The sequence below is a fragment of the Denticeps clupeoides genome, chromosome 10 (assembly GCF_900700375.1).
Source record: "Denticeps clupeoides chromosome 10, fDenClu1.1, whole genome shotgun sequence".
Classification (NCBI taxonomy): domain Eukaryota; kingdom Metazoa; phylum Chordata; class Actinopteri; order Clupeiformes; family Denticipitidae; genus Denticeps; species Denticeps clupeoides.
In genome coordinates this window covers 7,320,078-7,346,169 of record NC_041716.1, presented here as the reverse complement: position 1 = coordinate 7,346,169, position 26,092 = coordinate 7,320,078, and the positions used below count along the sequence as shown (strand labels likewise).

Genomic DNA, 26,092 nt, shown 5'->3' with positions numbered 1-26,092 from the left:
ATAGCAAGCAGTAAGGTGTTCAAGTGACATGACCATACAAAATGTCATTTAGAAAGAATGATGGATTTTAGTTTCAGAAGCGTATGAAGACTAAATTGCCTGACATCCTCCAAGGCTAACAAGTTCCAAGATGACAACGTCCTGCTTTACTCTGCAATAAGAATTGACTCTGCAGAGCTTCACTGCACTTCAGAAAGATGTGCCTCAGCGAAGTATCCCTTCCCATTTCAGTAGCACAACTCCTGCACTGCAATCTAGACAAGATTAGGGTCAAACCACAAGCATGGAACACATCAGTACACAACTTGAAACAAGTGTGTATTTTATTCATTTATTCACATAGAAAAAAAAATGTTGTTATTTTTTTGTATGAGATTTTAATTGTCAGTTCACAAGAAACTCATGCTTACAAATAAGGTGTTCCAATGGGCACATGGCTATATAATTACACAGAAAAGTGAAATACAGTCATAGAAGATAGCACAACTGGATCAGTTGATTTTTAAAGTGCTTTTGAGCTAATGTGTGCCTTTTCACGTCCAAAAATCAGAACACATAAGGTATTTAGTGTAGCTGGAAAACCACAAATATCACCTTTAAAGATGAACCTTTTTAGATTATTGTCACTATTTACACACATTAATTTCCATTCCTGTTACACGTGGGAAAAAAGACTGTTCCGGTCATAAAATTGAGATTCAGCAGATTATACAACTCGCACGATAATAACATTGTACTGGATTTTCATACTGTGGCCTGTTTTACTGGAGGCATCGGGACTGCTGTGGCCGCTGTGGCTGTGAAAGTCCTGGGAGGTATTGCTTCATGGGTTGACCTTGCCCTTGGCACAGGCTGCATAAGAAATCAATGGCCTGCTGGGAGCTGACAAATGCGATCATCTTGAGGTGAGAACAATCAGAATTTCTAGTCAGCCAAAAGGTCCGATAGGGCCAGTTCTGTCTGCTAGCGGCTGGTCCCTCGTCATAGTAAAGCGAGGCCCTTGGAGGTGTTCTGGCCTGTGAATTATTCACACGTGGACGTTGCTTCCACTCATTTGACACTTCCACGTGCTGGTAGAAATTTGAACAGCATGTGAGTTAATATTAAAGAAGGAGTCATGCATTTAAAAAGACGACCACCAACTATATAAGCAACTCTTCACATGTTTCACGAAAAATGACAACAGCAAAAAAATCTTAAAAATGCTGATCATTATAAAGATATTCTAACGATATTAGCTGAAAAAAGACAGCTCCTGCCTGAACATTTTGGCAACATTTTTTTTTATTCAAGTCTGCTGTATAGATGCCATGTGGGCGCACCCTTCAGAGTAATAACCAATAATTGAAAGAACGGTTACCACCACGCTAAAGTAAAAAAAACAATTCTGAAAAATCTTGTGGTTTGAATAGACTCATGTTGAACTTTTGTTTTTATTAATTCAAAAACAAATACATATTTCTTGAAGGCCAGCAGAGTGACACATTTGCTTTGCAAGCTTTGCTCTAGAGCCTTGGTTCTCAAACTGATGGTACTTGGGCTCCCTCCTGCACTGTAGTTGTTATTCAAATTATGTGCAACATGGCTCAGTTCATTTTAATGGCCTCCTCAATTGGGTACTTCCAGTTTTAAATCGTGTTCGAAATGGTGGCACTTTGAGAGCGGAATATTTTTGGAGGAGAACCACAGAACCAGAGCATGACAGCAAACCACTGGCTTCCCCCTCTATTAATAAGCATTTATTATAAGCTACAGCAGCCCAGTAGCACTTCTAGTCAGTTCTGGATTCAAGCTACCTTCTGAAGGTCAAGCATGAAACACTGAAGAGGTTTTCCTGGTGTTCTACCTTTCCTCTTGCTAGTTGCACTGAACGTTGCGTGTTGAAGATTGTAATAATTTGTACTAATTCGATGGGTGGCCTGTCTAAAACCGCATGATGTTCATGGTGAGTATAATGTCAGTTAATTACTGTATAGTCAAAATATTTTTCAGATGTCGTGTAATGTTAATTTGTCCCTACCACTGTCATAATTCAGTCTTTGTGATTTGAAATCTATAGAGGTCTATAGATGTCAGATTGTTATCGGTTCCTCTCAGTGATTTTTAAAGTACATATTTTACCACAGGCATCAACCCTCAATCAATTCCCTTATTCTTGGGGATCGATAACAAATTTCTTCTTTCAGGCAATGCTGTACATGGCTGCTGTATCTCCACACTTGTCGGTGAAGTTGACTCTCTTGCTGTTAACCGTGTACACGGTGACGTCCTCCTGCTCGGTAGCGTGGTTTGGGCTCTCGTGCGACGAGTCCTTCATGACGCTGTAGTACACTGGGGCGTTGAACTTCGCCGCCTTCTTGCCACTGCCAAAGCTGCCTTTGCACTTGCAGAGCTTCTTGAAGGCGCTGCGGAACTTCTGAGACATGAGGTTGTAGATGATGGGGTTGATGGCGCTGTTGGCGTAGATGCAGATGCGGCAGAACAGCAGGAACCAGGTGTTGAGGTACGGGGGGTCCATGAGGGAATTGATCACTACCAGTGTGCGGTACGGCATCCAGAGCAAGGCGAACAGAGCCACCACAACTGCCAGCATCTTCGTAACCTGTGGCCACAGCAAGCAGCATAAGTATTTCAAACAATCCTGTATGATCAATTACAAATGATTATTAATAATGATGGCTTTCTCATGCTTAAAATGTATTTGAAAATGTATTTAGAAAGCTGCTTATAATGCATTTAATGTACAAACCTCTACTTGTATTTGTACTTGAGCACTAAATAAACACAGGCGCTCAACTTTAAGCTACATTTGCTAATTTTTGTAACGGATCATCAGTCTTATGTTCAACCCACCTGTGTTTAAAATGTAAAAATAATTTGATTGTTTTTTTTTTACTTCCTGTACAGTGCTTGACCTAGGACACGTATACTCACACTAGACAGAGACAATCCCTACATGAAGGTGGTGATGGCCAGTCAGGGTGTATGGACAAACGGTGCAGAGACCAGATGCATACAGAACAACAACGTTTATTTCTTATATAGCCCAAAATCACGTACAGCATGTCTCAATGAGCTTAATGACCATGCGACTTGTGTCTGTGAACCACATGTCTCATAGTCACTGGATAAATTGGATATTGGATAAATAAAAATAAATAAATAAATATCCCTGTCACTCTCCACATGAGCCTCTTTCCCACATTCTTTATCATCCTATAAAAATATTCATTAGAGCAAGCTTTATTCTTAAATATGAATTCGGATTATTCATTGTGATTGATTAATTAATTGAAGATCATGGTTAATTACATGATATTTTTAATATTATATTAATATTAATATTACATGAAAACCCCCAGTGTACACCATTTTACACCGAAGAGAACCGCAGTCTCACCTGTTTCCTTGATGAGACTGAGCCTTTGTTGGGCTTGCAGGAGGACATTTTAGTTGTGCTCATCGCCCTCCCCTGGTGTATCGAGTTGTTTCCACCTCTTTCACCAGGATTCAATGGCAAGGGATTCGTGAACAAAATCCTTGCAATCAGACCATACAGGACCATTGCAATGATCAACGGGATGACGTAAAACAGGGTCAGGTCCAGGAAGTAGATGGGTGTGTACAGGTTCCTGGAGACCCGGTAGTCGCATGTGACCACTACTCCATTGGCATAAACTGTCTCCTTGATGTCCACCAAGAAAAACCACATTGTGCAGTAGAGCGAGGTGAAAATCCAGACTCCAGCGATGATCTTCTTGGCCCTGGACACAGTGCATATAAACTGAGCCTTGATGGAGTGGCAGATGGCTATATAGCGCTCGATGGTGAAGGCTGTGATGGAGCAGGAGGACACGTTGATTCCCAGGTACTGAAGGTAAGTGATGCAGAGACAGCCTGTGTAGCCGTAAATCCAGGAGGTAATGACCTCAGAAATGTTGGGCAGACCTGCAGCGAGGAGTACGATGAGGTCAGCGATGGCCAGACTGACCAGGTAGCAGTTTGTGGGAGTCATCATATGCTTGGTCTGGAGCACAACCAAGACCACCATGATGTTCCCAGCAATGCCTACTCCACATATGAGCAGTGCCAGGAAAATGGTGATAACCTGAATTTCCAGGGAGTTCTCCGGCATGTTGGCCAATGGTTCACTCGTCACGGAGGTACTGAAGTTCAGCTCAGAAAGTAAAGTGCTGTTCTGCATTTTGTTCTTGGTTTTGTTTCAGACCTCCTTGGAAGATGATTATTCTGTTAACATACTAGGAAGAATCCTAAAAATGTGTAAAAAAAAAAATAAAATATGAATATGTCTAAGTCCTCTTCCAATTCAAGTTTTCTCAAGTTAAGGTTCATCACAAGTAATACAAAAGTATCTTACCAGACTTTGTTATTTCCTCTCCATTTTTCACCACTCAGTGGGCTTCATCAACAGCATACTCACATTTCCCCCACAAGCTGCATCCTGAAGCCAGAGCAAAACTGAGCTGACCATCTCAGAGTAGACCTTTCCCTGTCTGCACCTCCCCATTTCCCTCCCTCCGTCTCTCACAAACTCCCTCCCTCTCCTCTCCATTTCCCCCCATGTCTCTCTCTCTCTCTCGCTCTCTGCCTTGCATCTTCAGTCCATACCTCAGTCTCTCCCTCTCCATGTGTCTCTTTTCAGACCCTGTCCATTTCTCGCACTACCTTGATTTATTCATGTTTCAGGTACATTTGGAGGCAGAGTGGTGTGTTCCCCTAAAAAAAAATTTCCTTTTTGTACTATCAGATCATGCCACATAAAATGTAACGCTGCGAACACCAATAGGATCCAGCACAGCCCTCATCAGACGGGATTGAAATAAAAATTTTATCTAATTCTAAGATAAATTGATATAGCATGATTATGGTTATATATGGGATAAAACATGTGATTTCTGAATTATTACACTTTATCGCAATAATTACATGTTGCTGTCTAATTGGGCAATAGGTCTGAGCCTTATTATTCTGTCTCTTTTTTGGGGGGGGAATTTGGGTGAATTTGGGGGAATTTTTTTTTTGCCTTTTTTTTGTCAACCATCGCCAGGCTTCAAGTGTAGCATCTTGTCGAATGCAAATAGCACAATTTCAGCTTCAACTGAGTGCCACTAGTCGTCAGGTCTGTGAAGGCTTTTTGTTTTCGGCTAGTCCTGATAGCATTAGTCCTGATTGCGGCAGTGCTTGAGGATGAGGAGAACGTAAGAGACCTGGTTCTGGTCTTGGTGTGTACTGAGTGTAGTCTGGACCATGTAAAGGAATTTAAGCTCTTTGAGTAAGTAGCCATGTATGCACTTGTGGAACCTAGGCATGTCACACTCAGCCAACTTTGAGCAGGGTGTAAGGTGGGAAATTCGAGGTTCAAGCTGTGTCCCCACCCCAGGTCAACAAATTGCCTGAAGCGGCATGAGGGGAGCGTCATGTGACGGATGGATGATGGCGGCATTCCTGCATTCCTGTATTGGGGGATTCGTTTGAACAAGACAGGAACATCAAAGGACAATCTGATTGGTCTGCATCAGTTATGATTTGGGTGACCAATGTCTGGTATAAAGGAGGTTCTCAGAGCTCCCTGGGGAGCCTCTCGGCCTCTGTTTCTTCTTCTTCTATCTCATTCTGGTCTTTCTACTGATGTTGGTACTATTTATATACAATAATTCCATGTAAATTTAACCTATTTGTGTTAATAAATTATAAACTATTAATTCCTGCAGTTCCTTACGAGACTCTGTAGCAGCAGCGCGCCCGTAAATCACTCTGTGATTATGTATGTCAGAAGATATACATCCTTGCTGAAATTTCCCATAAACGTAATTTTTTTTTCTCCGCCTCATTTTGAGGACATGCCAAGTTGTGTTCTGACAAATAGCAAACGTAGGGTCATGCACCGAGACTCACATTCTTGACTAATAATTGTCAAGGGGCGTGTCATTCACATCCACATAAGGGCAGATTGAAGAGAGGCGGCATTGAAAGCAGACATATGGTTATTTTATCAGCTTACTTTTAGTGATGACTGTATAAGATTGAGATAGATGTACACCATGGGCTACGTTGCATTTATTTGCTGGAATTACAAAGCCCCTGCAAACATTTTCATTCATGGTCAAAAGAAAGCTCTACAGTGTTTGGGGCTCTCGATGAGCAGCAGAGGTTTTCAGCATTGTACGTAATGTTCAGTGTGTGGTATGTTCTTCTCCTCCGCTTCTCAATCCTTGACTTTGAACTGCGTGGCTACAGCTCGAGAGCTTTTCATTTGTTTTGGTGCTTCTTGTTGAGAGCCTTCTTGTTCATGTCCCCAGTCCACTAATTACAGTCTCAAACATTAAATAAGGAAAAAATGATGCGGCATGTACATGAGCATGTGTGTGCTAATTTTCCATGTCCATGTCTAAATAAAGATCTTGGATGTAAAAAAAAAAATCACAAGTAAGTGTTTTATGAACAGCATTAGACCACTTAGCACTGAATGCTAATTAGCTTGTACTTCATTCATTTAATGTAAACTCTACAATGAAACAGTGGACTGCTTGCACAAATCTAATATTTTCTCCAAATCTAATATTTTTATAATATTTGATATCCGAAGTGTACAGCAGGAACTGTACTGTTTAAAGTGTACAGCAAATGTGTTTTTATTTCATTTATGCACTATTGCAACCCGATCGTTTCTGCATTCTTACAGCAAACCTCTGCCGTATATAGGAATGAACGCTTCAGTTCCTTTTACAACTCACAGCACTTTCTTAGTCTGAAAAATTAATAACGTATGAAAAATGCATGTCCCAATCAAAAGATAAGTATATTGAAAAATGTCTTTAGATCACATCAATTGGTGAGAGCATTTAATTGGCTGGTTTGTTAACCGTGTAACTTTCGTTAAAAATCATTAAGCATGAATAGGACTTTGAGGACAGAAGGTAAAACTGGGACAAGAATGAAATAACCAGCATGAAAAATAGATGAATTTATGGAATTTTGTTCCTAGATAGAACAAAAATAACTGAATACAACCCGTGGAGCAGGGGGTGGTGCCCAAGGGATCTGAGAGCAGAAGAAACTCTGAACAATGCACAATCTTTACAGCATTACATCTTTCACATTCTTACATATTTGATAACAAGTAAATTTCAATTAATTTGAAGGTTTACAGGCTAATTACTATTTGCATGACTTGGCTTTAGCAACATGCTGTGCCACGGGAATGTGTCTGCAGTCGTGTTAGTGACATCAGGTGGCCATTGACTGCCATTGCAACTGTTCACTATAATATTAACCCAGCATAAACAGAATAAACCAGGTTCATTGCAAGTCGTTACATTAAAATATTTAACAAGATTTAGTATTTACATTTTCACATAGTTTGGACACAGAGACCATGCAGTGTTTAACCGCCGCTTGTTTCTGTTGTGCTGCTCCCTGATTACATTTGACGCACTTTTAATAATTTAATCATGCGCTGCATTAGTGGTATCCCCTGTGTTGCCATCTAAATCGCTGATCACGTTTTATTCCATAATATAGAGTAATGAAGCGTGTAATAGACGCATCTCTGAATTGATAGGAGCCTCCATTTTAACTACAGTCTTCATTTATTGAGCATCAGAACTATGAAAAGTGAAAGTGATTTTCATTGTGAAACACTGCAGCACAGCACACGGTGACACAACGAAATGTGTCCTCCACTTTTAACCATCTTCCTTGGTGAGCAGTGGGCAGCCACAACAGGTGCCCGGGGAGCAGTGTGTGGGGACGGTGCTTTGCTCAGTGGCACCTCAGTGGCACCTTGGCGGCTCGGAATTTGAATCGGCAACATTCTGATTACGGGTCCGATTCCTTTCCCGCTGGGCCAACCACTGCCCACTGATGGATTGTATATGGTTGTCTTTCAATGACCCAGAACCACATGTGCTGAGGCTCCTGTACAAAACAATATGAATGTTGTGTAATGTGTGAAAGACAAACTACACGGTATGCTGCAGATCAGATTTATTGCTCAGTGTCCTTGACCAGACTCGTGAAGATGTTTGAATGGACCAGCTCTATATGCCCGCCAGTCTGAGACGATGGTTGATTGTCACAGACCCCATTCCTTGATACATTTGCTTGGATGAAATAGACTCCATTGTCTGTTCCTCTCTGTTTGGCCAGAAATTTCTTGAAGAGAAAGTCCACCCTTCGCTTCTCCTGTCTCCGGAAAAAAGACGCTGCCACTTTTCGGCGCAGTCTGCAGGCATACACCTCCAGGAAGGCCATCAAATAGCTGAGGCCGAAGAGCAGGCTCAAGAGGAAAACAACTCCCCGGTTGGGCTCGGAGACTTTTAAATCACAGCGGCCGTCACTGGTATTGATCTTCCAGCCGTAATCATGGTTCAGGAGCACAGACTCTCGGCAGCAGTTGTCATGAAACAACAGGCAACCGTCATAGCAGTGTTCCACCTGCAGTAGAACAAGAAGAGGCGTGAGTTCAGTGCCAATTATTCAGAAGGGGAATATTAACCTTAGCCTGCCCCCTAGTGGCATACCTTGTAAAAGACATTAAGGCTGATCTCAATGGGTGGAATGTGTAAAAGCCAGGGCACACTGGCTGTCACCAAATGATAGACGAGAAAGTCCAGTCCGATTACAATGATGGTCAGGGTGAAGTACAATGTGACCACAGCCAGAGGGACCAAACAAGAAAGTAGTTCCTGCTTAGCTATCCTGCAGCTGGAGGAGTCCACTGTGCCCTTCACATCGCCTGCTCTCATCAGAACTTGGTTTTCAGAAGCCATTTCCTTCAGCTGTCCAGTGATGTAGTGGTTGTCGAACTTGACCGATATCAAGTAGGACTTCAGGTAGCAGGCAGATTCGGTGAAGAGATAAAGCACAAGAAAGGCCGCCAGGGTGCGGTTTGCTACCAGCTTGGCGGCCTGCACCAAGTCAAATGCCTGGAAGAAATCTTGTGCGATGTGCTCACTCACAGACCGGAACCTCTGCATGACCTTGAAAACGTCTATGTGTGTTAGCTGGTCAAACTCCTTGAGACTCTGCACGAGGCTGAACTGGTCTTGGACAGCCCGGACCGCCACGTTGACCATGTTCCCCTTCACCAGATTCATGAGCTCCGAGGAGTTGAGGAAGCTGTGGGCAACGTTTCGCGAGGTGCACTTCAGGAGGTCTATGACCGCGCCCACATTGGCTGCCACATTGGGCACAATGTTGAGAAGCACCAACATCACACAGGCAGAGAGAATGACCTTTCGGCCCTGTGCCGTGCCCACAGTGGGCAGGGTGATGGTCAGCACGCAACGCAGGGGGTGGACGAGTACAATTACAACAAATGTGGAGATCATGTAGAGGCCCGTTGCGGCTCCAGACGTGTGATACCCATATTTCAAGACCCCAAACAGCCATTGGAAGAGAAAGCCTCCCGTCACGCAGGAAACAGAGAAACAGACAAAGAGCAGGCTGAGAAATTCCCAGATGCTGCATGGCGAAGGCTTCGAATAAGCATCCCACAGAAATGCCGCACCAGCACGGACTGAATCAGTATAACGCCCCAGCCTAAAGAAAACAGCATGAGTTATTATGTTATAAAGTGTCAATGTGAAGAATAATACACAGCTAGTTCTAGTAAGTTTTATTAGGCTTTAGGAAGATAGTAATATACACACCAATCAATATGGGTACTGGTGTGTAACTTAAAGTGCAAAAAAAAAAAAAGTTAATTGACACATTGAAATGTGTCCTCTGCTTTTAACCATCACCCTTGGTGAGCAGTGGGCAGCCATGACAGGCGCCCGGGGAGCAGCGTGTGGGGACGGTGCTTTGCTCAGTGGAACCTCAGTGTCACCTTGGCAGCTTGAGATCCGAACTGGCAACCTTCTGTGCATTTCCTTACCCGCTAGGCCAACCACTGCCTCACAATAATGAAGTTAGGAGAATATTAGAAGGGTATAAATGTTACTAGTATTTAAACTGAAGGCGAACGGATGGATGGATGGATGGATGGATAAAAAATGATTCTAAAGGTGAGTCATTTGTTAACTCTAGCCTAAAACGAACCAAGTTATTTGTGTAACTGTGTAAAAGTGACAAGTTTGCATAAAATTACATTGACTTCATTATGGAAATCAGAAGTGATGAAAAGAAAGGATCTGTGTGAGGATGGAAGGTAGATTATAATAAATATTAGATTGGAAAATCTGCCCCATTTTAAGTAAACTGGATTGTAGCCCGAATGATAAATTTAAATATGCATGATGGTTAAAAGTTAATTATTCTAATAAAAGATATGGATATTGGGGGCTGTAATAATGGACTTGATTTCAGCAGCTCTTTTGGCAGAGTGGCTTACATCTCACCATAAGACAAAACACCCTACAGTTATATTCAAGAGAAATTATTGTTCAAACAAATGTTTATTTAATTATTTTAACTACTTTATTGGATCCTTTAACATGAAAAATTGCTCAATAATATAATATAATATAATCAACAGTCATATGGAAAAAATGGTTATTGGCTTCCATATAAAATATTTGTTGTCTTATGTTGCATTTTTCACAATTGTTCTGATATTTTGTACATCATTATTAAAAAGTATAAATAACATTATGTCTGTAAAACCTCACAGAAACAAAACGCTTTATAAAAAAACAAGCACATACCCAGTTACAAAGTTAAATCGGCCTAATCTCCTTGTGTGCACCATCTTCACAAAATTGCCCAGGTTGTGTAGAATGTGTGCAAGTCTCAAATAAAATACAGAAGTTGTCCCTCACTGTCACAACGTTATTTGTCATATTTAGGTAGTTGTTGGAAGTTGCCGTTCTGCCTGCATGCAAACACACACGTATGGGTCACACACCCACACAGAGCACAGCTATCACAAGCGCATCAGTCATTCACCCACGGGAACACCACAGTACGCCAGAACTACACCACATGACAGGGCAGCAGGACATATGCAGCAGAACGTTACTTTAAGGGGCTCTTATCAGAAATGTCATAGTCTGAAAACTGATTATATAAATAAAATGTAAAATTGAATGAATAAAGTGAAGCTGAATATTTTTGATGATGGCCAAATTATGACTGTAGATAACTGGGACAGATCCAAAGAAGGATAACCGGTGAACCAGCGACAGGATCATGCGATCCAAGGGTCATGTGCTGCATGTGGGGAGTGGAAGAAGGTGGCCTGGTCTGATGAATCACGTATTCTTTTAGATCATGTGGATGGCTGTGAGTGTGTGTGTGTTTGTGTGTGTGTGTGTGTGTGTGTGTGTGTGTGTGTGTGTGTGTGTGTGCAGATGCACTGTGGAAAAAAACAAGGCATTCTGGGCAACATCCATGTATGTTTATGGATGTTACTTTCACACTGACACTTGCAAACCATAAACACAAGGAATACTTCAAGGTGTAAATTTTCAAAAAATGACTGAGTAGCTGTGGGATGTGCTGGATTTTGTCTGATCTCAAAATTTACAGGACTTACAGACACTTTCAGAGATCTTGAGTCCACACCCCAGTGGGTCAGAGCTGTTTTATACCATATTGGTATATTGGGCTGGTGGTTTTAATGTTGTGGATGATCAGTGTATTTCCACAGTCTTGTGTTTTCTATTTTTGTGTTTAATTACAACCCAATGAAAGATTTGATAGTAACAAGACTTTTACCAGTTCTTTTGAATGATAAAACTAAACCAGAGAAGAGTAGTCATTCATTTACCTTAATTTACACCCAAGTTGTGCAATCCAACAGGATAGTTTTTTTTCAAGAACTCATTTTGAATGACTCATGACTCTCAAAATTTCTCAATAACTGACATGCATTGTGGTCAGATATGAGCAGCTTCCCACACACTTCGATTGTTTCAATTCCTTTGTGATTTTAAAATGCTGTTCTGTTTTTTTTTTGTTTTTTTATTTAATAAAGGCTATGCTTAGACTGTACCTTTTTTAAGGTATATTACACTGCGGCTGGAAGTATTAGCAGTATCTGGCAACACAGTCTTCATTGCTAACCCATAAATATTGCTGTTATAACCACCTTATCACAAGTCTTAGTCATGTCCTTTGGAAAGATGCGTATGGCACATCTCCTGTGTATGAAAAAATCTGACCAGAAAGTGGTACAAAAATCATGTCTTGACAATACAATAACATATTTAGTATTTTAAATCAATTACATTCCTTGCATAATATAAATCTTTATTTGTTTAGTTCAATCAACAAGCTTATAATTAAATAATTAATACAGTGCAACTACACTGTCTACCTTTGGCAGATTATTAAAGCAAAATTTTGACTTTGGGACACAAGGAGTTGACAAATAAAATAAAAAAAACTGATGAAAATTAAATCATTCTGAAGCTTATTCATTTGTAATTGTTAATGTGTGTTTCCCCTCACCTGACTAGAGGGAAACTGTTATAATAGCATGCAGTTATTATTGTGTAAATCCCAATTTTCCCTATAAGTCATCTGGCACTCTCAGAATGACTCTGCGTACGGTTCAAGAACATGACTATATTAATTATTGCCTGTAATATCACACTCCTGAATCTGAAAAAAAATTAATTATTACCCTGAAAATGTGTGACTGCCTCCTTCAACAAGACTGAATTCAATAATTAATTATTTTCTACACATACTAGGTACAGTCTGTTTGTGGGGTAAAGGTCGACCCAGCAGCCTAATTTAAAAGATGATCTGTTACATATTCCACTCACACATATAACACTGTGCATTATACAATCATGGCTACAAATAGTCATCAAATATAATTTTATTGTACCTAAGTTATGCATAATTATGCAGTGCTCTGCTGATTAAATGCAGCACTAACAATTTAAAATGTAACTATCAGTTTTAACACTGAATTGTATTTGTATGGTTGCGATAAAATTACACAATTTGCTGAAATATGACAGGTGAGCCATTATGCTCCTGCACATTCACACAGTGAACAGGAGGTGGCATGAAATTACCACAACAGCACAGTTGGCATGTTTAAATGCTTAAACACGTCATTAAAAGTGTGTCATTTCAAAATCACATTACATTACATGGCATCATTGAACACATTTGACAAAATCATTAACACGGTTGGTCAGAAAAGTCCTTTTCTCGGTCTGCTTCAAAGCAGTTTCAACACAGAATGCCTTCTTTAAAAGATAAATGTTCATACAGCCTGACCATAGAAAACTGTTACATGACAAATGTCACACAACTTGGATGTTCAAGTTTTTTCCAACATTTTTTGCAATGGCTTTATAGTGTCACATTGAAGGGCTGCAGTGTTGCACCCACCGAGGCCATAACACCAGTGGAGACGTTCACAGGCTGAGCCCATTCAGGGTAACTGTCCAATCCGAACATCTGTATACCCCACGTGTTCATGGCCAGCGACACACACAGGATTCCCAAAATGTTCATCACAAAGCCCGTCTTCACCTGCAAAATGCAGACCAGAAAAATTCCAATTTAAAATATTTCATGCTAAAATAGAGGCGCACATTGAGGAAAAGTGTCTGACTGCGGTATCATACCATGTCTTTCACCATGAGGTGCCCAGAGGCGAAGGCAATGGAGTTGGGCGGAGTGGACACAGGCAGCATAAAGGCAAAGGAACACCCAATTGTCGCCGGGATCATGAAGTAGAGAGGATTCACTTTTACACGCAGGGCCTGACAACAATGAAACAGTCACGGATGGCAGTTTTTATTTAAAGGCAGCCATTTAGAATGGGTCACTACAGCTGGCATTTCAACGTTTGACATTTTAGTGTCCTGATCAACATATGGGGCACAGACATTTTGTGATCAAACTAAAAAATATATAGATAAAAACAACTAAATTGTTTTATTTATTTTTTTATTATGAGTATTTCATAATTTGAGTAAATTTAGAGTATTAGCCGAACAGAGTTCACTTGTACATTCTAGATTGCTAATTTACTATTAGCCATTATGTAATGGTGGGCGATTTTTATTTTTATATTTGTTTGGCTTTACTGAAATATTTTATTGAAACACTATCGTAATCTCACTATCATCAATACAATCAGAGACATGACGCCTTTAGCCCAACATATTACATTACGCAATGACTGCATCTCTTGCTCCCACTCTCAGCTGGTCCCAGTCACCATTCCAGGGTCACTGAGTGCAGGCCACGCCCATTCCTGATTCCCCACACCTATTCCGTGCACTATAAGAGGACTTCCTGCACTAGTGTTCCGTGTCTGGTCCTGCACCTATGACCGTGTTTCACGTTTGCTGCCGTATTGCCCTATTGTTAGGGTTAGAGTTCTTTTATCACAGTCCATGTGAATTTGTTCCAAGTTTGTGTTCTAGTGATCTCTCTTCATGTTAACGTCTTTTCTGGTCAGAGATGCTTTCCACTTGTCTCCTTGTTTTTATGTGAAAACAATAACCTGGATCGAGTGTTTGTTTGTGTCATGACACATTTTCAATAAGATACTGTAAAGGGAATAATAAAAATGAACAATGTGTGTCATTTTGAAAGTGGAAAGAATCGCCCTTTGATATCTTTACCCTCCAGTAACATCTTTGGTCTCCAGGTAACAGACACATGTCAGGTGATGCTTGACATTATTGTGCAGAGGCCCTGGGCTACAGAACACAGTGCAGTTGCTCCAGTACTCCAACAGAGGAACGGACCTAATTATTGCACCTAATGAGTCCGACATGCTCCACTTCAGCACACACAGGCATAATAACCACCCAAGCCAGACTGTCTTCCTAATACCAAAGCACAGTCTCCAAATCTAAGCAGAGGTCTATTACCACTGCTTTCAAAAATATGCGTTTATTTGAAATCTATTTACGGCATGGCGCTGGGCTGAGTTTGATTAAGTACGGATTCATTAAAAATACATAGACTTGGTTTAGGCTCATTATTACCCTGTTTAAATTCCAACCATGTACATGTTCATCATGACATACTTTAATTTGCCGCATGCATAGTATCCAGCCATGCCAGATCCCTGTTGCTTAGTAACACATTTAAAGATTTGCATGAAGAATAACTGAACTAAAATAGATTTGTGCACTGAATACAAAATTGTGCCATTGAAAATTAATATAAATGTCACCCATTCACGTAAGCTACAATGGTCCATAAATGCAAGGATTACAATACAAACCTGTCTGTTAAATCAATATCCCAATAAGACACCATGCAGCACAGATATTTTAATAAGGCTCACTGTGAAGATGTCGCTATAACGAGTGTCTTAGCAAAACTTATCAGCAAAAAAAATATAAGTGATGCCTGGATCTGAGAATGAATTCATTTTCACAGTGCGTAGTTGGAGTATGCAATTGCTTGCCCGCAGGGGTAGCCCGAGTGAAAAACCTTGGTTCTTTCAAATCTGAACTATGAATGAATGGGGATGAAGTCTAGAGCAGTGTTTCCCACCCCTGGTCCTAGAGGAACGTCTGCCTGTACATTTTCCCTCCAGCCCACATGGCTTCAGACCGTACCCCACCCATTATTAGGCCATTAAGAAACACCTGAGCCTACTGAAGGTAGGGATGGGGTGAAAACGTTTTGTTAGATGTACATCCAGGACCAGGGCTGGGAAACACTGGTCTAGAAAGTCACAAACTGACCTACAACCCAGACGACTGCAAAGCCACTGGTTCGATCCCCACTTACTACAGCTGTAGTTAGTGTACATGTCACAGCCCCCTATCAGAAGCACTTTTAACTACCACAGTACACAGTACAACACAGTCTGACTTTAATGTATGTCTTAAAGTGCTATAATACACAGTTAAGAAACATTAATCATGCATGTATGTTTGTAATTAATAGAGAACCCTTTTGACTCACCAGCTCAGCAATGACAGGCAGGAAGATGATAATGGTGGCTGTGTTGCTAGCAAACTCTGTGAAGGAGGCCACAAAGGCAGTAATGAGTATGACTGCCACAGGAGTGGGGACCTGAGCGAGGGGCTGGAGATGGCCACCAATCCAGGCAGCAAGACCAGACTCCTGACAAAACAGGAGCAGCGGCACAAAGAGAAGCTCTTAATGAGGAACTAATGAAACAGCGTAGTGAAAATCGTCACTAAAGGTGAAGTAATTTACCTCACATCCTTTCGCCATGGCAAAGCCCCCACCGAGCAGCAGTATGATATTCCAGGGCACACACTCCTGGGCTTTCTTCCACGACAACAGAGGAACATAAGGAGTATTTGATGCTGTGAAACACATATTGAATGTGAAAGCCAAGCTCACGTAAGACCCATCATTTGTTAAATTACTATCCTGAATAGTTAATTGGTTCCTCGGGTATGTGTGTGTGTGAACGTTACAAATTTTGCACAGCAAATATCTGGCACTTAATATAAGTGCCAATTTCTAATGCTTGTATTTGGCAGCTTAAGTAATGTGCACAACCTGGTCATAAGGGAAAAAGTAAGACAGTAATTTGACAGGTAATTTGATTCTTTGGAGGAGAAGATGATGTGTGTATCTTGTTCCTCTTCCTACTGAACAAGCTTGTAACTTAGACACCCCTGGAACCCCCTCATTACCTTTCTCTATAAAGAGCCAGTCTTACTCTTACTCTGACTGTGCAGATGTCTGCATCTCTATTGTTGCTGGTTTTCTTCAATGTTGGGCTTTGTTTGAATGAAGCCACTTCAATTTTCATCCACTTTCATCTACAATTATTACAACTGCTGTATCTGTGGTATTGTTGTATATTTGTAGTCTTTGGTCAATATTTTTGAATGTGTACACAGCTGATGTAAAGTGTGTGGGTGTGTGTGCGTTTGCATGTTAATTCTTTGACCTCTTGTCCAAAATACAAGCTCTCACCTAGGTCACAACTCTAAAAGCCTTAGTGATTAAACCTGGGATTTGCTGTAACCAAAGCATGCCCACCAACACTCAGCATGCAGGTTAACTGATGAAAACACAGAGAGAGGGACAGAAATGAGCAAGGGGTGAGAGTGAGATGCAGGGCCGAGAGGAAGGGTGTGACAACTAAAGTTTTATCAGCAGCTTGACACCAGTGAGATACAAAAGCCGAAAAAGACCCAGTGAACATGGGGTGAAGTTTGGGTGCATTTTTTGAGGAGATTAATGTAATCGCTAGAACAGCAGGCCCACAGTCTCGACCTCGCAATGGGAAGCCTTTTGAGAAACCAAAGCTGAATCATTAACATTCCTCTGGTTATTTACTGTACCCGACAAGAGATGCATTCTCAGCGAAATACAAAAAATGTTACTTTGCAGAGCTTGCCTAAATCGAATTGGACGTTAAACCTTGATAGCGTTTAAGGAGATCTGTAGTAGCATTTGTGTCATCCCAAATCTCCGGGGTGGGGGCTAACCTCCCTTAAATGAGTCTTTGCAGATTGGAATGCCTGTGATTTCTTGTTATAAGCATCAATATCACAAATTTATATATATATATCTATATCGACCATCTCCCTGTAAATTCCATGTGCTCATGAGACACTGACCTCTTGAGTCAATCCACCATTTAAGTGATGGCTTTTCTGAGGGGAAGAAGAAGAGAATGGATATGATGATGACTCCCGTCACTGCGTCTGACACGTATCTGCAGACACCATGAGGAGGACAACATAAGGCATAAAACTCTGAAAGTGACGTGATTGTCATTGTGACACACTGCAGCACAGCACACGGTGACACAACAAAATGTGTCCTCTGCTTTTAACCCATCATCTTTAGTGAGACAGTGACAATGCTTCTGACCTTCTGATTACGGGTCCACTTCCTTACCCACTAGGCCACCACTTCTCATTAAAATTATACTTTATGGCTCTGCAACTAAGCAACAATTATGTAACAATCAGAAAGTACATAGAAGGTTGCCATTACAGATGTAATGTATTTTATATTTTACATTTTGCATAATGTTTTCACATGGTTTATTCATAAATATTATATACTTAAATGCTTATGGATTGCCCAAAACTGGAGGATTGCTGACAATCAGTGGCTTAACAACAGGGAGCCATAACAGAATATATTACATTATTACTAATGCAATCATTTTTTTTAATCACACCTTGTTCTGCAACACTATATTTGCTACAGCATTATGTGTTTCCCACAGACTCTAGAATTGAACATGTGTCCAATTAGAATAAGTGAAATATTACTTACAGAGAACACAGATTAACCACCAAACTGAATATGCAAGAATAGATTTTATTATACTGATAAAGAAAATCAGCAGCAATAAAGGGTTCTTATCATCATCATCATCAAACTATGTTCATAAAATAAGAGATGTATTCAAGAGAAAGAATGGACTGGAACTAATAGACACACCTTGCAACTAGTACCTGTGGAGGCTCTGCAGATGACTCTGATTTCTCAGATTTACACATATAATTCAAAATCAGATTGCTCAGATACCCTCTGTGCTTTTTTTTTTTTTTTAACCCCCGTTGCACTTGGGGGGGTTCTTCGAAGGCATCACACTTCAGTGCACTTAGCAGAAGCCCTGGAGACACGGAAAGGTCGATGGTATATGCGAGAGCCGCAGCCTCGGTGGGTTTCTGCATGCCTCCGCACATTAGCTTGAGTGCCTGCTGTTCCGTAGGTGAGGTGACACTGACGCAACTTGCCTCCTTTGGGTCCGACATGCTCCCTGTGCCTGGGCACTGAGCTGAATTCACCTTCAGCCTATCCCAAACTTTTGCTTTTAACATTCCTGTGGGCCTTGCTGGACTTTTACACAGAAGAGAAGACAATAGACTATGGAACTGCATAATGCCTGCTATACCTCTTTTCTTGTTAATTTCTTTATATATATATGTGTGTGTGTGTGTGTGTGTGTGTGTGTGTGTGTGTGACTTTGTTGACCTCGCTTACCCTTTGTTGAAAAACACAGACCATCCAGTCACAAACTTTGGATCTCGTGTGAAAAGCAGGACAGCAAACAAAATGAAAAAGAACAATATGGATCCCTCTGCAAAGCTGAAAATGAGGACAAAGAGGCATTAGTAAAAAATCTGAGGGTGAGGGTAAATGTGACACCATCATAGCAACAGTATAGCAGGTATCATGGTAGTGTTTGTCCTTTGTGCAAAAAAAAAAAAAAAAAAAAGGATTGTGATGCCCTTACTTTATGGGTCCTAACTTTCTGTAGTCTTCTTCAATGACGGCAAAAGCTTTAACCTCAGCAGCTGCTCTTTTGTCATTTTTTGTTACACACAGCCTGCATGTTGCAAAAAAGAAAACCATAACAGCTTCCCTAATCACACAAATTACCAATATGCTATAAAATATGTATGAAATCTAAACTAACAAATAGCCTAATGTGGAACCATATGGGAATACGTGCAAGTTCTGATTCATTTACCAAACAGATAAGTCAATTCATATCATCAATCAGGTATGGGAATCAGTCAGATCCTTCAGTAAAGTTCTTATCAGAACATGGCAGCACCTCACCTTGTGTTGAGACCACCATACAGAAATGCAATCCACAACCATCCCAGAAAGAGAAAGACGAGCATGAGAGGGAAAGAAAACACGAACCAGGAACCAAAATTGATGAGGTCACAATCTGGAAAGTAACTGTTAGAGAAAAAATATTATAATTAATTAATTATGTTAATTACAAATATTTAGATTGTGTATTATATAATCTATTAAATTCAAAGTGACCAAGTATGATTCGCAATCTAGACGCTGAGAACATCCTTTCAGGGATCATAGTGTAATCCATTACATATCCCAGCACTTTGTCAATTAGTTGCTTCGCTGACATTGTGAGCTTTACCCCAGTGACCTGAAGCTTGACTGGTCATTGGTAGATTTCTATTGAATATGCCATTAACACCTTAGTAAAGTCTAGATGCTGATGTGTTTCCTTGCACAGGGGCGCTGATTCTGCATCTACCTCTTTAACTGCCCCACAAGAATGAGGTTTGGTGCGGTTCCGGTGATGGTGGCTGTGCCTCCAATGCTGGCCGCATACGGGATGCAGATCAGGAAGCCTTTCCACACCTTCATCTGATACTCTGACTCTTTCCTGATATCTTCGGGAGTCTCAAACTTCTCCATTCCGTCTCGCCTTTAAAAGTCATGTTAAAGTTTATCCTGTAAGTGACTAGATAAACTCTGTGTGTGTGTGTGTATATATATATATATATATATATATATATATACACACACACACACACACACTACAGGCCAAAAGTTTGGACACACCTTTTCATTCAATGTGTTTTCTTTATTTTCATGACCATTTACGTTGGTAGATTCTCAGTGAAGGCATCAAAACTATGAATGAACACATGTGGAGTTATGTACTTAACAAAAATAGGTGAAATAACTGAAAACATGTTTTATATTCTAGTTTCTTCAAAATAGCCGCCCTTTGCTCTGATTACTGCTTTGCACACTCTTGGCATTCTCTCGATGAGCTTCAGGTCGTCACCTGAAATGGTTTTCCAACAGTCTTGAAGGAGTTCCCAGAGGTGTTTAGGTGTTTAGCACTTGTTGACCCCTTTGCCTTCACTCTGCGGTCCAGCTCACTCTAAACCATCTCATTTGGGTTCAGGTCCGATGACTGTGGAGGCAGCACTCAATCACTTGGTCAAATAGCCCTTACACAGCCTGGAGGTGTGTTTGGGGTCTTTGTCCTGTTGAAAAATGATTAAGCTTCCAACTAAACCCAAACCGGATGGGATGGCATGTCGCTGCAGGATGCTGTGGTAGCCATGCTGGTTCAGTGTGCCTTCAATTTCGAATAAATCCCCAACAGTGTCACCAGTAAAACAACCACACACCATCACACCTCCTCCTCCATGCTTCACAGTGGGAACCAGGCATGTGGGATCCATCCGTTCACCTTTTCTGCGTCTCACAAAGACATGGCGGATCCAAAGATCCAAAAATCTAAAATTTGATCCTCTTCAAAAGCAGAGGTTACTCTTGGTCTTCCTTTCCTGGATTGGTCCTCATGTGTGCCAGTTTCGTTGTGGCGCTTGATGTGACTCCACTTGGGGACACAATTAAAGTTTTTGCAATTTTCTGGACTGACTGACCTTCATTTCTTAAAGTAATGATGGCCACTCATTTTTCTTTAGTCAGATGATTGGTTCTTGCCATAATATAATTTTTTACAGTTGTCCAAAAGGGCTGTTCGCTGTGTTTTTTTTTTAACCTCTGCACAACACAACTGATGGTCCCAACCCCATTGATAAAGCTAGAAATTCCACTAATTAACCCTGATAAGGCACACCTGTGAAGTGAAAACCCTTTCAGGTGACGACCTTTTGAAGCTCATTGAGAGAATGCCAAGAGTGTGCAAAGCAGTAATCAGAGCAAAGAAACTAGAATATAAAACATGTTTTCAGTTATTTCACCTTTTTTTGTTAAGTACATAACTCCACATGTGTTCATTCATAGTTTTGATGCCTTCAGTGAGAATCTACCAACGTAAATGGTCATGAAAATAAAGAAAACACATTGAATGAGAAGGTGTGTCCAAACTTTTGGCCTGTACTGTGTGTGTGTATTTCAAAAAGCCAGAACAGTCTGAGAAAGGATTATGTAATCGCAATCTTAGACAAACATCACACTTCAGACTAAGGTTAAATAAGGTGGCGATAGCATTTAGAATTTTCTTAGGCACTATCAGTGCCAACAAGCCCAACCAGGATGTTGTGAGTCGTTGACTTATTGAAGTTCTGTGACAAGATCCAAGGCTCTATGCAATTACCTGAGCATCTGACGTAGGCCTTGTGATTAAGGACACGAAATTTTAGTTTTTAATTTGTTTCCCAATTGCATGCAGTCTTACCTGTCTTCAATTGTCAGCATTTGCTTTTCGGATGGAAGCACATGCAGCTTTACTTGAGTCTGTCCTGTTTTGGGGTCAATGTACAGAGTGCATTTTAGAACCTGTATTCTCTTCTTTACAGTTATTGTCAGAACATTTCCTTCGCAAATTCAGTCCCTCAGTCCCAGAATAATTATGCATATTCCAACAATCTCTGGCCGTGAACCAGTAATAGCCCCTGGAAATGTACTATTTTGCACCAGCACAATTTTTATCTTAAAAAAAGTCTTCTCAGAAATAGTGGTCTTTTTGTAATGCTAGGCCTTCCCCATTCCCTAGGCATTTTCAATAAAATGTCATTCAGAGTGACAATCACTGAAAATAAACCTTTCCAAAGCTAAATTTCACGACAAAACTTGAGAACACAACACCTACAGTACATGCTGGACATTAATTTATTTGGTGCCATTTTCTGCTATTGCCAATTCAATTAGTAATGATGCTGATATTCCACAATCCATTTCTTCAGCCATCCTATTCGGTCATGAACACTCTCACCATCAGATTCTTCCTTGACCTTGCAGTTTTCCTTCAGGGTCTCCAGGTCCCCAAAGAGACTTTCCAGGATGGCATTGGCTATGGGCAACATCATGGCAGTTGTTGCTGTATTGCTGAGCCACATGGACAGGAAGGAGGATGTGATCATCATGCCCAAGATCAGCCTGAGAACAAAAAGAACTCAAAGGTTATAAAGCTTGAATGTGTTGGAAAATAACATGTTTGGCCGCTCGGGTAGTTCAAAATTGGGTCGAATGAAAATGATTTAAATTATACACCAAACTTCAGAAGGTCAACAATGTGTCCTGAATCATGTTAACTTCTTCCATGGATCCAGCTGGCCATGAAACTTCACAGTGTATGCAAGAATTTTTTATACGCCCACTGAGTTTCTGATACAACCAGCCAACCAGTAGCCCAAAGGGAAATGAAATGCATTATTTAAATAAATGATTTTTAAAAATATTATTTGGATACCTAGAGTTTGCAGGCAGGCAGATTCAAATGAGTAGATAACATTTTTGTTTGAAATGGTCTTTTCTGAGAGTATGGGGAAGTGATTGCTTGGTGGAAATGTTATGTTACATGAGTATTTTTTTCTTTTCATTTTGTAGTTTAGTCATTTTTCTTTTTTTTTTTAATTCTGGTCTTTAACTCACCAGGCCGGCTTGACTCCCACAATCTTCAGCACCTTCAGGGCGATCCTGCGATGCAGCCCCCACTCCTCGATGGCTGACGCCATTACCAGCCCACTCAGAAATAAGAAGTTGGTCTCTAGGAAATACTGCGGGCAGACCGACTTTGAGGGCAGGACACCCATGGTTGGGAAGAGGCAGACTGGCAGCATGGCAGTTACAGCCAACGGGAGCGCTTCTGTGCACCAGAAGACGGCCATCAGCAGGACGACGTACAGACATTTTCCCTCCTGATATATCACAACAAGTACAAAGAAATGTTTAGTTAACCCTTAAGAAGACCCTAATGAAGGTTTCTGTTGGGCTGGTAGAGATAATATTTGATCAGCCATTAATGATTTTCTTGACATGATGCGACAGCATCCTAAAGGTTGTAAATAAAGGTTGTAAATACACCTGTTAACAGGTTTTGTATGTAGTGAACCTACCGGTGACCTTATTTATGAGGTGGGATTTGGGAATGAACAGGGTTGGACTCCAACCTTTCTATGTTTACCAATGAATGTCAGTACCAGGTCTAAAGCTCTACTGTGTTAAATTCACTCCACACTGAGACCTTAAACAGATACCGATGTAATGGGCCATTTGCATCCAAGCGTGTTCTACCCTGTTAACCTGAAAGCCAATTTCTCATGAATCCATGGTTAACAATGCATCAATAACATCCAGAGATTTCTACATAGAAATGCTTTATAAAAAAGACAAAAAAAAGATTGCATTATTTATAGGTTTTGCATACAGGTTGGGCCTCATTTTCAAGGAACAAGAAGAACAAGTGTTTGCTTTAATGAGCTGCCCCTTTTCAAGGGGTGCGCAAGTTACGCAATGCATAAGGCAAAGGGACACACAGCAAATACCCCAGGCAGGGGTGGGGTCCATTTCACTGAGCTTACACACACACCGATTAAGCCCTGTTAAATCAGCACAGACATGTTTGCTGTTTCATTCAAGCTTGAACCTGAAGCTGGGTCAGAACAATATGACGTTAATAATACACCGAATCCACGTGTAATGTGTGGAATTAATTTCATATAATAATGTATCAAAAGGAGCGTGATACTATAAACTCTGAAGGTTAACAGTACACTATTTTTAAAAGTGTGCCAACGTATATATATGGATTTATTTATCTAAACTGTGTGCACACATTCCAATAAAAAAAAAAAAAAGACATTGCTTTAGGTAATGACCGGGCTGGCTCGGTACCAGTACAGCAGTGCGTTATGATGATGATAATGATGATGATGATGCAGGTTTTACCTTGACAGGCAGTGCCAACAGCAGCGGCAGCAGCAGCAGCGGGGTGAGCAGCAGGATGAGCTGCTTCCGGACACACCACAGCTTTCTGGCGAATCCTCTCAATGTCTCCATCCCACGAACCGTTCCCCTCTCGGGCGATGCACACAAAAAAAAGGCACCTCGGCCACGCCGTGGACTTTTTAAAGCCCCGGGTAACTTTATCACTTTTTGTCCTTTGTTCAGCTTTTGGCAGCCCGGGAGAAGGATTAACCACTCGCTTACACTTTAACTCCTCGCATGTCGGAGAGAACCTCGGGTCCAAGTCGGCCGGAAAAGAGGGTGCATTGTGAAGACGAAGCCTTCTGAGAAAAGTCAACGGAGTGCTGGCTGAAGAGGTGGAAAGTTGACACCACTGGGGGGCTGGCACATGCTGGTTGGAGCTCCTAACTGAAAACCCAGCCTGGCCCACACTGGTGATAAGGCTGTGGTCTGCAGCTGACCATTCCTGCACAACTGCTTCTACTAATGCTTTCGGTTCTTTGGCCTGCTCATTTAGAATAAAACTGAGGGGTATTTGTCACTTGTGGGGGGACCAGGGAGGACCAGTTTTGCTCTGAACCTCAGGGCATTCTGACCATTTCTCCAGTAAACATTCCTCTTTTGAGTCAAAATTTGTGTAATTGTATAAAATAAACTACATAGAGCTTATATTAAAAGAATTAAAGTAAAGAATGGCCAGTTTAAATCTGAAACTCTGCTATCGTAAATGAAAAAATTAACAGGACAGAATATTCAGTGTAAATCTGAAACTCTGACAGCATAAATTAAAAATGACCAGGATAGTATGGAAAGTTTACATCTGAAACTCTGCTATCGTAAATTAAAAAATTACCAGGACACAGTGGCCAGTGTAAATCTGAGATTCCACTATCATAAATTAAAAAAATAACAGGACTGAATGGAAAGTTTAAATCTGAATCTCAGCATAAACTTAAAAAATGGCAGGTCAGAATGGCCAGTTTAAATATGAAACACAGTGTAAAATTAAAAAATGAAAGGACAGAATGGCCTGCTTAAATCTGAAACTCTGATAGCATGAATAAAAAAATTGCCAGGACAGAATGGCCAGTTTAAATCTGAAACTCAGCATATATTTAAAAAAATGCATGGACAGGAGGGCCATTGTAAATCTGAAACTCTGATAGCATAAATTAAAAAATTAAAGGATAGAATGGCCAGTTTAAATCTGAAACTCTGATAGCATGAATTAAAAAATTTCCAGGACAGAATGGCCAGTTTAAATCTGAATCTCTGATAGCATTAATAAAAAAAATGCCAGGATAGAATGGCCAGTGTAAATCTGAAACTCAGCTAACGTAAATCTGAAATTCACCAGTATAGAATTGCTGTCTGTCACGACTTGGGGTCGAAGGGAGAAAGAAGTACAGAAGCAGGATATTTTTGGGAACAAAGGGATTTATAATAATAATCTAAACAATGATGGCACAAAGGGCCAACAAAGTAAAGGAATAAACACGAAAAAGACCAGAAAACAACCCGAAGGCATGTGTCTACTGACAGGAACTGAAAACAAACCCCAAGGGTAAGTAGACAGTCTCAAAATTAATGCAGCAGCACCTACTGTGTGCCGCCTGACTAGTCTTATGGAGTCCTGATCAATCGAGTTTAATTGTTTTCAGCTTGAAATGATCAGGACTCCATAATCTGGCACCATCTATCATAGATTTCATACTGAGTATGAGTTTTAAATTTGCCAGCACAGAAA

At 40.8% G+C, this 26,092-nt stretch overlaps 2 protein-coding genes across 3 annotated transcripts; both read right to left on the bottom strand.

Moving 5' to 3' along the window:
• Positions 1-1,320: 1,320 nt before the first annotated feature.
• ocstamp (osteoclast stimulatory transmembrane protein) lies at positions 1,321-11,421 on the bottom strand. Of its 2 annotated transcripts, XM_028994641.1 has the most exons (4): positions 10,671-10,746; positions 4,379-4,462; positions 3,401-4,271; positions 1,321-2,602 (listed from the first exon to the last, which is right to left on the bottom strand). In XM_028994641.1, the coding sequence occupies exons 3-4, from the start codon at positions 4,202-4,204 to the stop codon at positions 2,183-2,185; spliced, it is 1,224 nt and encodes a 407-aa protein (XP_028850474.1). In that variant the 5' UTR covers positions 4,205-4,271; positions 4,379-4,462; positions 10,671-10,746; the 3' UTR covers positions 1,321-2,182. The 2 variants fall into 2 exon arrangements, with proteins under 2 accessions (XP_028850474.1, XP_028850473.1); XM_028994640.1 differs by lacking the exons at positions 1,321-2,602; positions 3,401-4,271; positions 4,379-4,462 and adding exons at positions 7,759-8,457; positions 8,544-9,564 and having other exon boundaries at positions 10,671-11,421.
• A 548-nt stretch (positions 11,422-11,969) lies between these two features.
• On the bottom strand, positions 11,970-25,180 carry slc13a3 (solute carrier family 13 member 3). The gene is made up of 13 exons (XM_028994639.1): positions 24,328-25,180; positions 23,032-23,297; positions 22,373-22,536; positions 21,836-21,899; positions 19,928-20,101; positions 19,477-19,602; positions 19,148-19,240; positions 18,895-18,999; positions 17,511-17,608; positions 16,126-16,238; positions 15,868-16,029; positions 13,557-13,694; positions 11,970-13,461 (listed from the first exon to the last, which is right to left on the bottom strand). Exons 1-13 carry the CDS (start codon positions 24,436-24,438, stop codon positions 13,279-13,281), a joined length of 1,797 nt encoding a protein of 598 aa, XP_028850472.1. The 5' UTR covers positions 24,439-25,180; the 3' UTR covers positions 11,970-13,278.
• Between the last annotated feature and the right edge of the window lie 912 nt (positions 25,181-26,092).

What these genes read in the sequence shown, in the direction of transcription:
- ocstamp (XM_028994640.1), bottom strand. Translation starts at nt 10,714, where the DNA reads ATGGTGCACACAAGGAGATTAGGCCGATTTAACTTTGTAACTGG. An exon ending in CGATTTAACTTTGTAACTGG is followed by an intron (nt 9,565 to 10,670) that starts GTATGTGCTTGT and finishes TGTTTTCTTTAG; the next exon opens with GCTGGGGCGTTATACTGATT. An exon ending in GCCTTAATGTCTTTTACAAG is followed by an intron (nt 8,458 to 8,543) that starts GTATGCCACTAG and finishes GTTCTACTGCAG; the next exon opens with GTGGAACACTGCTATGACGG.
- slc13a3 (XM_028994639.1), bottom strand. Translation starts at nt 24,438, where the DNA reads ATGGAGACATTGAGAGGATTCGCCAGAAAGCTGTGGTGTGTCCGGAAG. An exon ending in TATGGTGGTCTCAACACAAG is followed by an intron (nt 19,241 to 19,476) that starts GTGAGGTGCTGC and finishes TGCAACATGCAG; the next exon opens with GCTGTGTGTAACAAAAAATG. An exon ending in ACCTCATGGTGAAAGACATG is followed by an intron (nt 13,462 to 13,556) that starts GTATGATACCGC and finishes TGCATTTTGCAG; the next exon opens with GTGAAGACGGGCTTTGTGAT.